This window comes from Zonotrichia leucophrys, chromosome 12 (assembly GCF_028769735.1).
Source record: "Zonotrichia leucophrys gambelii isolate GWCS_2022_RI chromosome 12, RI_Zleu_2.0, whole genome shotgun sequence".
Classification (NCBI taxonomy): Eukaryota; Metazoa; Chordata; class Aves; order Passeriformes; family Passerellidae; genus Zonotrichia; species Zonotrichia leucophrys.
Window position 1 is genome coordinate 2,287,459 of NC_088182.1, and position 18,091 is coordinate 2,305,549.

Here is an 18,091-nt window from a genome sequence, read left to right on the forward strand (position 1 = left end):
ATTCAAGGAAAAATGACCTTTATCTGATGTGTTCTACAAAAAAAAAATAATAAAGAATAAAAAAAGCAATGACAGCATAAACAACAAAACAAAAGGCAGCTGAAAGGAGGGGGAATGATAGGTGCTCTGAAATTCTGCTTGGGAGAGTGAAGGGAAGGGTAGCGAGGGCTTGACCAGAGACGTGACGTAAATGTTGCTGCCCATGTCAGCAGGCTGAAAATCCAGGGAAAATTGGAAATTATCCCGTTTAGATACTCTTTCCTCTCCTAATGTCAATGTTTGATGCCATTTTAAAGCCGCACAGGAGCAGCAGCCCAAATTTGGGGTTTGAGGTGTCCCTGTTCACCCTTCCCAGGGTCTCACCCAGAGAGGAGCCTGCAGAACATGGAATGCCAAATGGGAAGAGTTTGCACCATTTGTCCTCCTGTAGCTCCTGTGCAAGTTTCCAGAGGGAAACCAGAGCCTGAAATGCTTTTCATGAGCAAATATGAAAAATTCCCTAATTCTGGCAGCTGTTCCATGGCCGGTGCCAGTTCAGCTGCTCCATCACCCTCTCACCTCCTCCCTTATATCTCTACTTTAATTCTTTGTTTAAATCCAGCCATTTTAGGAAACAGGAATGATTTATTATTAAAAAATACTATTTTTTAATATATATTAAAATATATACATACATATATATATATACAAATATATAATAAAATACTATATACTTTTACGAGTTGTAATTTCCAATCAAGTCTTCTCCTATTCTATCATCAAAATTATTTCACAAACCCATTTTTTTCCAGCTGGGATTTACATTGATCCCTCTACACTTTGGGTTCTACCCTTTCCCATTATTTCACTTCAACTCCCTGGTTTTTAAGAAGCTCTTAAAAATTAATTTATGTCTTTTTCCCACCTGGAAACATCCAGAAAGGACATAAATGCAGGAGAAAAAGTGAGTCCAGGTTTAGGACGTCTCAGTCCATTGAGTTCTCTGTGATTTTTGTAGAATTTCGCTGCTTGGGTTGGAAAAAGAAATAAAAATCAGACAATCTACAGCAGGAATAGCCTGATGGGAGCTTTAGCACCGGGCCAATAATGAAATGCAGGGAAAACATTTCATATCTATTACTTTGGGGTAATTTTTCTCTAATCCAAAAATCACAAAACCGCTGTAATTCTGCGGAAATCTCGCATACTTGGCTGGCATATTTTCCCCAGCTCTAGGAGGAACTGATAACAGGCTGCTGAATTACTGCTTAATAAACCACTAAATGAGTGCCATCCAAGATAACGGGGCATTAAATGACGGCTATTCAGGGAAAAAGTAGAAGTGCAGAGAGAAATGCAAGAGGACTCTTTGCATAGAGGGAAATTGGATTAGGCATCTCATCTCTGCCAGTGGTGGAATTCAAACTGCAGCAGATTGGGGGAAAAAAAATTATGGAAAGTGTTTTGATGCCAAAGAAAGGAGGACACTCCATGCAGGGGCTGCTTGTCATTGCCTGAGCTGGGACAGAGTGTTAAAATTGTGGGGGTAATGTGAGCAGTGAAATGTGATAAATGCAAAGACAAAATGAAATGAAAGCAAAGATGAAATCCAAAAAGGGAAATAATGGATGGGTGAGATTATAAAACAAAAGAAATCAAGAGGTGTTAATAAATATAACAATATATTATATAATATATATTATATATTATATATTTATTATATAGTATATAGTATATAGTATATAGTATATAGTATATAGTATATATATATTATATATTATGTAGTATGTAGTATGTAGCATATAGTATATACTATATAGTATATACTATATATATATATATATATATACTACATTCTATATCTATATATGATATATATTTTTATTAATATGTTTTATTATTATATATATTATATATATTATAATATATCTAAAATATAATTTATTTTTAATAATATAAATAAATCAGTAAATATAGAGGTGATGGAGAATTTCAGGATGTGAATGTGAACACAAGGGTAAGTGTTGAATTCGGGCTGGATCATTGAACTACACAATGCTTTGAGTTGGAAGGACCTTAAATCCCATCCAGTCCCACCTCTGCCATGGGCAGGGACACCTTCCACTGTCCCAGGCTGCTCCAATCCCACCCAACCTGGCCTTGGGCACCTCCATGGATGGGCAGCCAGCCCTTCCCTTTTCCCCAGGTTTCTGTGGGATTCAGAGTTGAAGTTCCTGTCCTTCCCCAAGGATCCAGTCCCGATCGCAGCGCGCAGGTGTGTGAGGAGCTGCCCTGTCCCTGCCATCCATCTCAGCCTGGTGCCATCCATCTGCAGCAGGACGGGTCCCACAAGGCTGCTCAGAGCACATTTGCTTGACTTGTGGTGCTTGGGAAATTGTGTCCTCCTGAGTGATGGCCACGGTGCAGCATCTCCAGCAGAGTTATGACAAATCTGCCCAAGGCCATATTTCTGGGCAGTGGCATAATCAATGATGGATTCAGCTCAAATTTCAGGAGATTTAGACTGCAGAGTTTCAAAGCAAAGAGAGGAGGGTGTTCCATGTTCCCTCTCCTCAATAATTGCAGCCAGCTGAATTTACAACACGTCCTATTTCACCGCATTCATTTTCTGTGTGTTTGTGTTTTCACATCCCTAATATCTTGAAAGCTATGCAGACATCTGGTAAAATGTCACTGCAATACAATAAATGTTTGTTTGAGTATTTTGATTTGACTGGACATCCACCTTTGGGCTGACAACAATTTTCTTGTCTCAATTCCTCCTATAAATTAGTTGTGCATATGCAAAAGCATTTTTCACATATCAAACTGGGACAGAAATCTTCATTCAGGTTTGGTTTCCTTAAAGTTTGCATGAATTTCTGTTGGTGGTGTGGTTCAGATTTTTATCCAAAACTCTTAACCCAAGTTATTTCAAGGCACAAATATGAATCAGGCTGAATTCTGTTCACAGGATTTTGTTCTTTTCCATACAAATTCTAGATGCTCACCTTTCAGGTCACTCTTAATCTGTAAATATTTTATTTTAAATTAAGAACTTGGACATTTCTCTGGGAAGGAGAGGTTTAATAATATGTAGATATTTCTGCTCTCTAAATCTCACTGTGCACTCTTAGTTTTATGTGATTTTTCTTAGATTCTCTGAAGAAAAGACATTGTTGTTCCCTGCCAGTGAGCACTGAAAGTCAGTGGCATCACTGGCAATAAAACCATTTTAATTTGCAGCCAGACTGGTGGGATATTAATGAGGTTTACCTTTCTTTAAGGCAAATTTGTGGAGTACATGTGCAGCACCATTTTAATTGAAGCACCACACATAATTTCGTGTATCGCCAACTTATCTCCTGGAGAGGCTGGGGGTTAATTGAGTGAATAAAATAAATGTAGACTAATTAGGAGATGACAAGTTATAGCTGATAAGGTCACTTGTCAGGCAAATATGAATTCAATATCTGTTGCATAAATTGTTACATTTTCTCTGGCCTAGAGCAAACTATTTGTGTGTTGCAAACTCACAAATGTACAAGGAAGACACAGAGAAAAGTCTTTTATTTCTGCCATGTTCAGTGTAAATCAAAATAAATCTAAATAGAAACAGAAGTTGGAGGTATCACATTATATTCTGATTTAAGTTGCATTATACCATCAGTGATTTTAGTAGCTTTAGACTAATATGACTGAAACATGAATCTGATTAATGCTCAATAAGTTACTGGAGATTAACCCCTTTGTTGATATTGTATTGATACCCATTTTTTTATAAGCTGTAGGAAAAATAATAAATCATCAAACCCGATTTGGCATAAGCGTATGAAGTGAGACAATGTTAGAGGATGAAGAAATTGCATTCCATAAATCACATGGGGACTGGGGGGAAATCCTTTCTGAGGATTGAGCCTAAGTTTGGATAGATTTTATTCTAAAGCACCTTAAATTTTCCAGGGTGAGCCCAGGGCACTGACATGGAGCCTATCCCAAGGTTTTGGGGTGGCATCCTGGGACCTGCTGGGCAGTGAAACAAAGCAAACCCAGCCTGGCCAAGGGCACCCAGCAATGCCCCAGAGGAGAGGCCGCTCCCAAGGGACAATGTGCTCTGATTTTCTGACAGGCTGCTCCTTCCCCAGACAATTCTCCCAAATGATAACGAGCTTGGCATCTGCTTTTAAGGAATTCTGGTGGTAAACAACCCACCCAGGCTGGAGTGCACAGAAATAACTTGCCATGGAAATAACCTTTCCTTGGCTTTGCAGCGGTGCTGCAGTGGTGCCTGAATCCCTGCCTGCCCCTGGGATGCAGGGATGCTGGGGGTGCTGATACCTGGCACAGGTGCCCAGAGCAGCTGGGGCTGCCCCTGGATCCCTGGCAGTGCCCAAGGCCAGGCTGGACATTGGGGCTGGAGCACCTGGGACAGTGGGAGGGGTCCCTGCCATGGATGGGGTTGGAAATAAATGATCTTTAGGGACCCTTCCAACCCAAACCATTCTGATTCTGTAATTCCCTGACTCTTCCCACAGCCATTTATACCCAACCTGAAATCCCCAGATAAAGCCCAGCGACCAAGATTGTCTCTTTAAACTTTACCATTAATTTCTGAAGATTGTTAAACTAAAACCAAATTAATATTCCTACTCTACCTATAAATACAGATATAAACTGGCACAGGTGCCCAGAGCAGCTGGGGCTGCCCCTGGATCCCTGGCAGTGCCCAAGGCCAGGCTGGCATTGGAGCTTGGGGACACCTGGGACAGTGGGAGGTGTCCCTGCCATGGATGGGGTGGCTCTGGATGAGCTTTCAGACCCCTCCCAACCCAAACCTTTCCATCACTCTCTGATTCCATGACAAAAGAAAGTTGAAGCTGCTGCCTGTGTGCACAGGTTTGTTTGCAGAACAGCTCCAGCACAAAAAGCTCCTGCAGAAAAGCTCCTGCACCTTTTCCACGCCTTTTTTACACTCCCCTGAAATGGCTGCAGAAAGAACCGTGCAGAAATAAACCCTTTTTTCTCTGCTTTTCCTCAAACTGCTGCAATATTCAGGACATGTCAGAGGTTCTGTCACTGGGAGAGAGCCCTGCTAATGCCGGGCCCACGCCAGGAACCCCCTGGCCATTAATGTGAATTTTCACTCATGACTCAAGCACGACCTTTGTGTGTCTCCTGTTTGTTTGGCACCAAAGTGAGCAAAGCTCCCAGGCAAATAACGAAGAGCTGCTGCTGCTCCAGAGGAAATATTGCCCCAGCAAACAGTGCGACAGATCCGATCTCACAGAGAGGACAATTTAAAGCTACAGCGATTTCCTTGCTGATACCTTGAAGAGCTGGAATTTTTCAGTCACCTCTCACTTTTCCCTCAGAACCCTCCTCCCTCTGTTGTGTTTGGAAGCACTGAGGACAATTATTCTGTTCCTGAGGAGCTCCGGGGCTGCAGTGAAAGGTGCATTTGTCATTACAAATATCTTTGTCCACCAGAACTTTTCATTGCCACCAAGAGCAGCTCCCACCGCGGCAGAGCTGGAAGGAGTTTGATTAAAAGAGCTGATTTCTGAGCCGAAATGAGTGAGTTACAGGTAATTAGAGCAGGCTGAAAAGCAGGACGATGATGTTTGGAGTGAAACAATGTCACACACAGTGCCTTAATTAGCAGCAAAAGTGATTTAGCAAAGTAATATTCTAATTCCAATCCAATTGCTACAAATTATTAATAACAATAAGCATGGAATAACCAAGATTCACTAACAATGAGATGCAATATCTGTCACAGGAAAACATAGGGCCCCTTTCATAATGAGATTGTAATTAGAATAGAACAATAAAGCAGATATTAATATTGAGCACAGGACAAAATACTGGCTATGCTATAACCAGGAGGGGGAAAAGTGCTATTGCTAAAACTCTACAAGGGTCTAAAAATCAACTATATCAAAATAAAGTTTATAATGCTGCAAAGCAGGAGGGAATTCAGGCAGTGTCTGATCCAGAGGATGAGGATTGGCAGCTCTGGGTGGCCTTGGCACACAAGGGGAAGCAGAGACCCCTGGAAATGGGGGCTGCAGGTCCCCCCTGTGCCTGAGCTCTGCCTCCGCACCCCAAATTTGCCCTCCTGCTCCCCTCTCACCTCCTGCAGGAGCAGCCCTGGAGAGCTTTGTCTGCCTTTGGATGGTGATGGTGATAACTGTGCCAGCAACCACAGCAATTGCTGAGATAAATCCTCTCATGGTGCACGTGGGGCTGCTCCTGCAGCTCCTGGAGCTCTGCAATTCCAGGACAATTTTAATTTTTAATTTTTTTAAGAGTTTAATCCTAAATATGAACGGAGTAATAGAGAAAAGGGGTGTTCTGGAGGATGAAAAACAAATGTAAGGTAAATAAAAAAATTCCATTCACATTATTACTGGCTGGCTCAGGACTATAACCCAGTCTCCTGGGAAATGCGTGGTTGGCCTGTGATTTCCATTGTTTTGGGAGCTAAAACTGGGAAAACTGTGGGACCTGGGAATCTAACTCTTCTTTTCGATATCCTAGTGAAAGAAATAAACATAAAACTGAAATCAGATGCTTTAGGATTTATGAGGCTGATTCAATTTTTTTTTTTCCTAGTGACTGTTTTAACAGCCTATTAACAGAATGAAAAATATATATTTGATCCAATCTATCAATGAAAGGAGAGCTTTCCTCATGGCCCAGCTGTGGCAGCTTCGGAGAGAAGCTACCCCAGACACTTCCATCCATCCAGCTGGAATAATCCATATTTCCCTCCCACTGTCCCAGGACTGCCACATTCCAAAAGCAATTTTTTGTGGCAATCACCAGATTTCCTCTTGCAGACTGGGATGAAAAAACACCTCCCAACACCAAGAGGTTTATTTTTGTAATATAGGCACCATAACCACAGCCTAAATCATCCTGAGGGGTTGGAAATCACTCTGGGAGCTCAAATTCTGTGATAGCACATTTTCTGACCCCAAATACTAATAATACTAATAATACTACTACTACTACTACTACTACTACTACTACTACTACTACTACTAATAATAATAATAATAATAATAGTTTGATATTTTATATAACATATAATTACGTATTATTGTTATAATAAATATAATTTAATATTATTATTATTTCCTCTTGTAAATAATAGTAATATTCATTTATATAATAATATAATATAATATAATATAATATAATATAATATAATATAATATAATATAATAATATATAATAATATATAATAATATATAATAATATATAATAATATATAATAGTAATAATATTATAATAATTTTATATATTTATTTATATTTTTATATAATACATAATTCTATATTATTGTTATAATACTTTTTAAGTGCTTTTTTAATACATTAAAAAGGGGGTTTTTTTTAAAAAAATAATACATTTTTTAAAATTTATTTCTTTTTTGCTGCCAAGAGGCCAAAGGAGAAAACGCCAATTTTTGAAACCCCCAGCTGGAGTGGAACTGTGGCAGCAAGATTTCCCCAGGAATGTCAAGTAGCTGTGAACGCAGTGAATTCCAAGAAGTTTTCAATGTTAATTCCTGCTCAACAAAAAGCACACACATAAACAGCGATCAATAGGCGCTAAATGAAAAAGAAGTAGCAAATCAATAACCCCAGACGTTTTATTTTCCAGCTTCTGCAAACAATGGGAGGGATGATCAGCCTGTGATTGCGTGGAAGTCGCAGATTTTGTTGCAGCACTTCAAAGTTTGTGGGCACGATCTTTACCCGTGTCAGGTTTGCATGTCAAAATAAAGTAGAGTTAATTTTTGGGGTTTTTTTTGTTTGGTTGGTTTGGTTTTTTTAGGGTTTTTTGAGGTTTTGGGGGGGTTTTTTGTTTGTTTGTTCATCTGTTTTGGTTTTTTTGTTGTTGTTGTTTGTTTTTGTTTTTGGGGTTTTTTTGCATACCCAAGGTGTGATTTCTGAAAATAAAAAAAGAAATTCTCACTACTGCTCGTTTAAAATTAGACTCCAGCTGGATTTCTCTCTATTTCATGTCGGACACAGATGATCCTTGAGGTCCCTTCCAACCCAAACCCTTCAGTGATTCCATGAATTTATGGCCATCATTCTCTCCATAATAAAATCTGAGGTTTCAAATGTCCATTCTTCAATTTAACCACTGGTTGTGGAGATTAAAAGGAGTGGATTTGGTTCTCAAACTCAAAAAAATCCATGTTGGTAACTCTAAAATGGAGAATCTCAAAGTTCAGCTTCTCTGGGCAACCTGTGCCAGAGCCTCAACCATTTTAGGGAATAATTTCTCTCTCAAATCTGATCTAAACCTACTCTTTGTTTAAGCAATTACTTTGTTTAACCAATTACTTAAAACCAGCAATTTTCCTTGAAAATGTTGTGCTTCAATAAACTGTTTCACTAATATATTATTGTGCTTTCTTAAGTTTAATTTCTTTATATTTAAATTTGCCATTGTTGACAATAGAAAACGCTCAAAATATTTGAAGTGCTTAATCACCTGCTAATTTCTACTTCTTGGCAGTGATAATAAGGTAAAATTGAATTGTCTTTGAAGCTGTTGCAACAAAAAAAGTGAAAAAAGAAATTAATGGCTTCTAAAGTACCAGGATGTTATTTTAAAAAGTTAATGAGCCTTTTGTGTTGGGAGATAAAATGGGCTGATATGAAACAGGAAGAAATCATGTAAAGTTTAAATAAAAGGGGAAAAAAGTAATGCAAAGCAACTAATTGAAAAGATTGGGAAACAGTAATTATTTAAACCAGCATAAAAATAGACAAGGCCTTTCAGACTAAAGAATTTAGACACTAGAGCCATATGGAAAACAGAAAACTCTGGTGAATTCACAGCCATGAGCTGCAGCATCTCCACCCCACTCCAGGACCTGTAAATAACATTTCCCTGATAGGGAAATCAATCTCAAAGTGCACCCTCAAAGCAGCCCCTGAGCTCTCAGCTCTCTCCACCACATCCCTGCCCTCAGGGGAATCCCAAAGGGAGGATTTTATGGGAGATGAAGCACAATGAGGGAGATTCTTCTGTAGGGTGAGTCCAGCCCATGGTCGGGAATGTTGGACACAATTCCTGGCTCCAGCTTTGGGGTGGTGTCAAGTCCTGTCATTATAGGACATGAAACAATACACACTGCTGTTCTCAGGGTTAAAAAAGTAAAAGGGAAGTTTATTTTCTGACTCCAACATTTATAGATGTCCCAAAGTGACAGTGGATTGGAGGGTGACGGTGCCACCTCTCCAATGACACCGGACAAACCAACAGCCCATCAAACTTTCTCCATAAAAGAATGCAAACCAATAAATTATTTACAGAAAGTGTGTGAGAAAGTTCGTTACAAGAATGTAAACATCAGAAAGCTTAAAAAATCTTAAAAAATCAGGGTGACAGAGTCCTTGGGAAATGTGAGTGGCACTGGTGTCGCTTTGTCCTGAGTGGGTTTAGGTCAGCCTGGTGGAAAGCCTCAGACCCCCTCACATCTCTAAATGTGACTTTCAGGGAATGAGGTTCCCTTTGTCCTGGCTCTGTTCCACCAGGGGTGGTTGCTGTTCAGTGATGTTGGGGAATGAGCTGAACTCCTGGCACCCCACAGAACAAAACAAAAGTTCTCCAAACGTCACTGCTGCCTCTCCTGGAGGGACAGACTTCTTGCGAGTCCTTCACAGAAATTCAGCTTTTTATTTCCCAAAACCACAAAAACCTCCATGCTGTCTGAGGAACACCTAATTATCATCATTGTCTGACTCATCAGCAGCTCTCCAGGTGCTTCTGGTTGTTCAGGGAAGCCGCAACATTTCCAGGCTGGACTAGTTCATCTCCACATTTTGCTGTTAGAAATAGCAAAGATGTCACTTGTCTTAAAATATATGGTGTGCTGTTCCATCCCTAAAGGTGCTGTTATGCCAACAATAAATCTGCCAGACACTGCAGGCAGAGTGTGGGATGTGCTGTGTTCAATATTCATCCTGCTGTGACCCAGAGGAGGATCAGGACACTCTGCATCAGGAAACGTCTCTCTCTAATTTAACACTTTCCAAAATGATGGGCCAAAAGCCCAGCCTGGGAGGTTGGGGTTGCACCTCGGATTGATTTGGAGGCCAGGAGCCAAAGGGCTGTGTGAAAATGCAGCTGATGCCTCATTTCCAAATCCAGGTCAGACTGGCTTGGGATATTTCTGCTGTCCACAGCCTGATAGAATTCAGGGCCATTCTGCTTTTTCCTTGTCTTTAATCCTGGAATTCCCTTTGCTTGCACGGTGGGGCCAAGACCATCAGCAGAACAAAGGGCAGTGACAAAGGACAGTGACCAAGGCCACCTCTCCGTGTGTGCAAAGGGATTTATTGGAAGGGAAGAAGCCACCAGGAATCAGGTCAAAGAGGTGCCTTTTCCCTTTAGGAACAGGAGGGACACAGAAAATTGGGATCAGCAGTCCAGGAGGAAGACAGACCCTTGGAATTATCAGGAGGCAATTCCTGATTGACCCTGAGAGAATGGGGGGACCAGAGAGAGAGGTGAGGGAATTTCCTCCATCCTGATGGAGAACCTGAGCTGGCACCCCCAAAGAACAGTCTGAGCTGCATCTGATGGACACTTAGGACAGAAATATGATATTAAAAATGAAAATAAAATTCTGTCTCATCAAGATATTCTTGGCAGCCTGCCTTGCGCAACAGCTCCAGAGGAAGCAGCACAATCCAGGAGCTGCCGTAGGAGCAAAACCTGAGAGAGTTTTGGTGTGAAGAGACAATTATTTTATTTTATTGAGCACTTTGGACAGGTCTGTTCATTTCAACTTCCCAAAATCCTGTCTACATCTTTAATCCAGAAAGTGAAGGCTCTTTCCTAACATATTCATATCAAATAATGTTTAAATTTCAATGATGTCAGGAGATGGTTGTTGTACATCCCTATAGCAAGTACACAGAATTTAAAGTAATGATCTCTGAGTTTATCTTCATCACCCTTCTTGCCTCTGGTGCTCTGCTTAGATCAGATTATCTCATTTAAATAGCAATGGGTTATGAAAAAAAAAAAAATCTAATCTGTTCCCTCGCTGTGTCACTGTGCATGCATTACCTTATTTTATTTTGTCCCCTAAGGCACTGCAAGAAAACCCTAAAGACCCTCGTTGAGACACATAAAAAAGCTTTGCTGGAAAATAAGAGTTGGAGGAAACATTATTCTTGCCACGATTTTTTGCCTACAAAGAGAATATAGAGGGCAGCTTGATTTTTGAGTAATTGAATTGCCATTTAGGGGGGCTAATAATATCCAGTTCTTCTGCACAGCACATTTAATCCTGAGATTTAAAATTAATTTATAGGTCAGAATCATTTTCATTCTGCATGTCAGGTGGAATTGAGGTAGAAACAAGGAGGAAATGAGTGACCAATGCCATCCAACACCCTGAATTACCCTTCCATCCCCAGCCACAAAACTGCTCTGCTCAGCACCAGGGCTGCTTCCTCGCCTTCCCACTCTTTTCTATTATTCCTAAATTGATGTGAGCCTTCCATGTGATAAATCAGAGAAGTTTTGCCATAAGTGCAGTTTGACTGTTACCATCAGGCATATTTCAGAATGTCATGGAGTGAAAATCAGCGGAGCTCTGCTGAAATCAATGGAGTTAATTTATACCCAGGAATAAATTAACTTATCCCAGTGAAGTCAGTGGGAGCTTTTGCTGTTCCTTTAATTGAGAGCAGGAGCAGGACAAAAGGGCCGTTGTGAGCTGCTCTTGGTGCCTGGGAATATGGAACATTTGCATTTTTAGCTATTTTTAAGTCTTTAAAAGCTGAACATGTTCATCTAAAAGTGAGCTCCCAGTACCTTTTAACTCAGGTTTAAAGCCTGGGACTGGGCTTGTTAAAGAGGATCCTCTGGCAAGAGTGATGAAGATGACAAAAGTTTCAAAAATTAAAGCCTGGGGCAGGGGGAAAATGAGAAAAAAAAATAAGGAAAAGATTCTTTTTGGAGATACAAATCATGGGTGCGAAAATATCTTGTCCCTCATGCATCTCTCCTGCTCCTCCAGCCGTTCACATTCCAGGACCACCATTTATTTCCCAATATTTCCCAAGAAATCAGGGGAATCCTGTGCAGGGGAATCCTGTGCTCTGAAAGACTGCTACAAGTGCTTTACTCAGAGTAGTAAAGGAGGGAAGGGTCTGTGAGAGGAACCCAAGAGGGCTGAGTGGGACAATGAGGAATTGAAGGGAATATTTGGGTCCTAAACACGTGGTTGTTGAGATAAGTTCAGCAAAGCTGGGCTTAAATGAGCGACTGCTCACTTGGAATATTTTACATATCACAATATTTTATATACTCCAAGATTTTTAGTCCTTAACGTGCTGGCTGTTTGTTACTGAAATAGCAACTTTGTATTGATTTAACAGAAAGTCTGATCCTGAGATTTGTTTTTTTTTTTTCATCCTGAGGTTTACATTTCACATTTAGATAAAACAGCATCGAGGTTCATTTAAATTGTATTTTAAAATGGTACTGAAGTCTGCCCTCTGCTCTGTTTCTCCACTTCAAACAGCTGCTGACTCATGCACTACATAATTAATTTAAGTACCATTTGAGGTTACTTTAATACAATTTCCTTGTAAGTACATGAGTAATATCCTGGCTATTTAGAGTTCAATGCATTAATTGGAGACAAAAGTCAGTTGTCATGGTTTCTATCACAGCCAAGTGTGAGGGGTCAGTCCATCCCCAAATTCATTAGAACCTCAAAGAGTTCAGCTCCCACTCAGTGCCTGTTTGGAGAGGAGCTGTAATGAGCCACATGAGTTAATCCCATTTTTATGGCTCTATGAAGCAGCATTGTCAAGTTATATGCTTTTAATTAGAAGAAAGGTTCAGAGCAGGAGTGAACTCAGAGTACCAAACCCTCACTGTGAGCAATGCCCAGCCAGGCAGAAAAGAACATTTTACCTCACAATATGCTACAAACTGTTGATATTTTAAATAAACACAGGGGATATTCAGGAAGGAGAATGGGGGGAGGCATTTCTCCTTCCTCCAAGCACATCTTGTCCTCTGATCCAACCTGAGGAGTGTCAGGGTGGGAGGATGAGGGTCCATCACCACTCCATTGTCATTGCATTTGCTTTGGGCTTTAAGCAAGATTTTCCTTCCTTTTTGTGCATTTATATTGACAGTCCTTATGATTCTCACCCTTCACAAATAAATACTTTAATTTGCCTCTCAGTTAACTGTGATTTAAAGACACTTCACTGGCATGGAAGCACTTGGAGGGTGTGATAGGAAATGTGGAATCCAAACCATTAATTCAGTGCTCCCAAACTGGTCTGGTTTTCAATCCAGCTTCATTTGCTGATATTGTGGCCAAGAAATGTTTTCATGATGTTGTCCCCCAAGTAACAATTGTTCTTCTTTCTCACTGTTACAGCTTAGACTGTTTTTTAAAGCTATTACCTGGATTCCAGCTTTCTTATGCTCCTGAAAAGTGCTTTTCTGGTTCAAAGGCAGCACCTGGAGTTGTTTAAAATTAAAGTGTGTCCTAATGAAAAGCTCCTTAGTCACTTGTTCATACAAAAAAGGGCTGTTAATTTTGGTAATTGCTGCTCCTTTCTCCAAGAACTATGACACTGACAGAGATTTATCAATCACAAACACTAATAGTGGAACATTTTACCTGTGCTGCAGCTCATGAATGGCAGCAGACTTATTAGTTTCCATAGCAACACCATCTCCACTTTCCAAGGTCAAAAATTCCTCCCATCCAATCAGTGGAAGAAAGTAAAGTGTGTCTTCCTGTGACTACCTGGATATTCTGCAAAAACAGGAAGAGATATTGGGCGATTAAAGCACAGACCCCGAATCAATACCCCAAAATTCCCCAGGTAAAATCACCTTGTACTGCACCTTTTGGAGACTCAGGCACTGCAAATGCAATGGGATAGGATCATCCTGGCACAAAAAGAATTCCAGAATTAAAATAATGGGTAATGTTGGGGTTCCTCCCATCCTCTCCATGTGCACAGAGATCTCTTGGATGGGAGGGAGTTTCTCCAAGTAGGAAAGAAAAATCTGCCTGTGGTCCCTCTGCCAGACAGGGCAGGGATGGAGGAAAAGGTGTTTGGAAAAAATGGGCTTTTTGCAACTGCTAAATGTTCATCAAACGTTAAGATATTTCTTGTTCCATCAAAGGGAGCCCCTCTGGATCCAGGCTGGGGGAACTGAAGAGGAGAAGGATCCAGGGAGAGCTCAGAGGCCTTGCAGGGCCTGCAGGGGCTCCAGGAGAGCTGGAGAGGGACTGGGGACAAGGCCTGCAGGGACAGCACACAGGGAATGGCTCCCACTGGGAAAGAATAGGTTTGTATGGGATATTGGGAATTAGGAATTGTTCTCTGGGAGGGTTTGAGATGGAATTCCCAGAATGTGCCCCTGGATCCCTGGCAGTGCCCAAGGCCAGTTTGGATGGGGCCTGGGGACACCTGGGACAGCGGGAGGTGTCCCTGCCATGGATGGGTGGCACTGGGTGGGATTTAGGTCCCTCCCAACCAAACCAGTCTGGGATTCCAAGATTCCATCGTGGTTTGGTTCTGATCCCAGCCAGGATCCTTTGGTGAGTGTGTGATCCACCATTGATCTCCCACGGGAGCAGAAGGGATCACAGTGTCACACACACCCCATGTAAAAACACAAAACCACCTTTTCTGTGGGAAGTTTGATCTTTCAGAAATGAACCATCCTCAGTAAGGATTTACATAACAATTTCCTCTAATTTCCTTTGACATTTCAGTCAACAGATGATGAATTAAGCCAGGAAAAAGTATCTGTTTGGCCTATACTCCCAAAGGGCAAACGAGTGATTTACTGTGGGGGATCAGTTCATAAAGCAGCTGAAACCAGAAATCACTTAATAAAATGAGTTTACAAAATTGTAAAATCATTCCAAACCTTTTAAGTGCTGAAAATTTTCCACTGAGAAATTACAATTATGAGGCACACTTATGGATCCATATTCTCTTCTCACTTGACTCATTTTTCACAGCAGTGTGAAAAGATCTCACCCAGGGTTGCCCTGGAACTTATTGCTCATAGGGGTGAGAGAGATGTTTTTTAGAAAATTAACAAATCCAAATCTTCTGGAAGGGACTTAATTTTGTTAACATTTTCTATAAACTTCAACTATACAAATGCAGATCGTCTCAAGGGAGACCCTTAAAATCCCGAGGAATGATCAAAATTTGACAAGCTTCTAAATTTTGGGAAAAGACGATGGAAAAACCCCAGAGTTTCTTTTAGCTTTTCATGATGTCCTACTTCACACACAGCTGTGATCTACTGAAGAACATTTGCAAAATTTATAAGTGTTTGAAAGGAAAAGGATTAAAAACTATTAAATTATAATTCTGTCGAAGTAGAAACAGAGAAGGATGAGCTGGGTTGTACCTTTATATATCAACACTGCCCAAAGTGGCACCTAAACAGCCTCAATCAATATTTCCTTTCTTTTTTAATACTTTTGGGTGCTTTTTTAGAGCACTTGCCTTCAGTCCAGGTTCCACTCCAACCCCTCCTTTAAACCACCTGGTGATACTGAAGGTAGGCATTGATTATTTCTGCTTCAGTGGAAAACCTGGTGCTTTCCTGTATTGAATCACATCATATTTACTTCACACCCTTTCTCCTGCTTGCCAATATTTGTCTCAAAGCTCGCGTACATATCTGTGATATCTGAGACAAAAAAAAAATAAAAACCCTCTTTAGATTTGTTTTCCCTTGTCCTTCGTGAACAGAATGTATCCCTTCAGATCAAAAACTGTAAGTTAGGATTTTAATTTATTACTTAGATGTCATCTAATTCTTCCTGTATTAATTTTGTAACTTTACTTGTCCCAGTTTTAGATTTTTTTTTCCCTGGAGGAGGGAGAAGATTCCCCAAGCACCCAGGGCCTGTGTGCAGCACCCCAGGGTGAGGAGGCTCAAATTTCCCATTTGCTGACCAATCATCCTGGTGGGTGCCAAGTTGGCTGTTAGCAGATAACAACCAGTGTTTGTCTGCAATTTATCCCCTTTTGCTGCAGTTGTTGCCACGAATTTTGCACATTTTCCTTGGCATTTCAATCTGGATTCCCCTCCTGTGCTGGGTATTTTTCTGTGCTCATTTTCTTTCCCAGTGCTGGTCCCATCCAACTCCTTTTCCTTAAGATCTCCCAAATATATTCAATTTCTGCTCCTTCTGCATTGGGTGTGTGAGTTATTTAGTGCAGAAATCCCTTCTAAAGGTGCAAGAGTTGCCAAAGAAAATTGGGGAATGGACTTAGACCATCCAGAGTTACATACGTCCTGATATTCCAAACAAAAAGTATCCAAAACAAAAAATATTCCAGACAAAAAATAACCAATAAAAGCCAAATAACTGACCAGATTTACTCACATGCTTCCTGATATTCCAAACAAAAAATAACCAATAAAAGCCAAATAACTGGCCAGACCCTGCATTTTCCAAGAGGACAGATCCTTTTTTTTTTTTTTTTTGCAAGGAAATATCCTTTTGAAACCCTCCCTGCTTTCTATTCTCCTCTTGTTGGGTTATGGATGAGTCTTTTGGAACCCTGAAACAAGAACCTGCAGCTGCCAATATCCAGAATATACAACCCAAACTCTTTGTATTCATAGAAGGCATTGATCAATCCTCAGAACTGTAATTCTTCTGCTCCTAGGACTGCAAATTATGGGGCATTACTGTAAATATACACACACACACACACACAAATATTTCCTTTAAGTTACCCAACTGTTTTATTCCCTTCCCTTTGACATACACAAGGACTGAACTGGCGAGCAGGCACTTAATATTTTTTACAACATCTTTCCAACAGCTGCTTCCATGGGATTATTTACTGTCAAACTAAATCAAGAATAAATGAAAAAACTGAAATATTTATAGCATAAGAAAAATCTGGTTCAGACCAGAAATCCCAGACTGGCATTAAATCAAGAAATGTAACAAGATAAATTCTGCCATCATACCCTTTGTTTCCTGGATGTGCTGCTATCACTTATTCTAATTGTTATGCCATGGTTTGAGCAGAGAGATGGATGGAAAACAAAATATGTTAAATATGATCATGGGGGAAACATTACATTTCCCCCTAAAAATCCTGATTGTGTGTCCATTTGTCAGCAGGATGTAATTTATACAAATATGTTTGTTACAGAAGGAGGCAACATCATTTTTTGTTGTTTTCCCATTAGAGAAAACAAGTCCATAGGAAAGAACTCAGTCCTCAGATAATTTATACCTGTCATTTTCATCTCTGATGTGTGAGGAAGGAGAGATATTTTCTCTTGGGACATCCAAATGTGTGGGATACATAGGAGGTGAATATATGGAAAAAGGTGGAAAAAATTCCCAGGTCAGCAATGGATGAGTTGAGCTGCACCTGCTCCTCCTTGCAGACACTCTGGGAAAGAAAGTACACAAAACTATTGCTGTCATCAAACATTCCCTCCTGGACATCTGGAATATTGAAAAATTCAGTCAAAAATGGGATTTGAGTGTTGACTTGGCCCTTAGCACAGGGAGGGAAAGGCTCTCTTGTTGAGGGGCTGGAGGTTTCAGTTGTACTGCTGTTTTCATTGGAATTTAGAAGGGAACAGGCTGTGCATTCATTTATTAATTAAAATAATCTGACATATTTAAAACATTAACACAAATGCCAATGTCTTGTTCTTTACTGAGCCCAACCTGGTGCCGAGGTTTTGGTTTTCAAGACTCTTCATTTCTACAATCACTTATTTTTTGAGTAACAAAACATTTACAGGACCAAATCTGTGACAAAAGACAAAGCTGCTCTTCTGGGGTCATCTGAATTTTCATGAAAATAAGCCCCATTTCCCACTTCTGCCACAATTTTCTGTAAAGTTTTCTGCAAGTAAAAGTTGGTTCAGGTGGTGATGTGACATTGAACTGGGGTAAAACCTGTCAGGCCCTGGGAATGATGAGATTTTGCTCTCAGCTAAATTCCAGCAAATTGACATTTTTACCCATGGCAAAATGTAGCTGTGCTTGCAGAAAGAGCAACTTTTTGACCTGGTGGGAGAA

General features: G+C 40.4%; 1 protein-coding gene across 2 annotated transcripts in view; it reads right to left on the bottom strand.

Annotated features, from left to right (window-relative positions):
- Window positions 1-18,091, bottom strand: part of CNTN6 (contactin 6) — a 131,788-nt gene that overhangs the window by 93,301 nt on the left and 20,396 nt on the right. For both annotated transcript variants that reach the window (XM_064724073.1, XM_064724072.1), the window contains exon 2: window positions 13,670-13,807. In XM_064724073.1, the coding sequence (XP_064580143.1) occupies window positions 13,670-13,724 (55 nt within the window). In that variant the 5' untranslated portion in view covers window positions 13,725-13,807. The remainder of the gene's footprint in view (window positions 1-13,669; window positions 13,808-18,091) is intronic.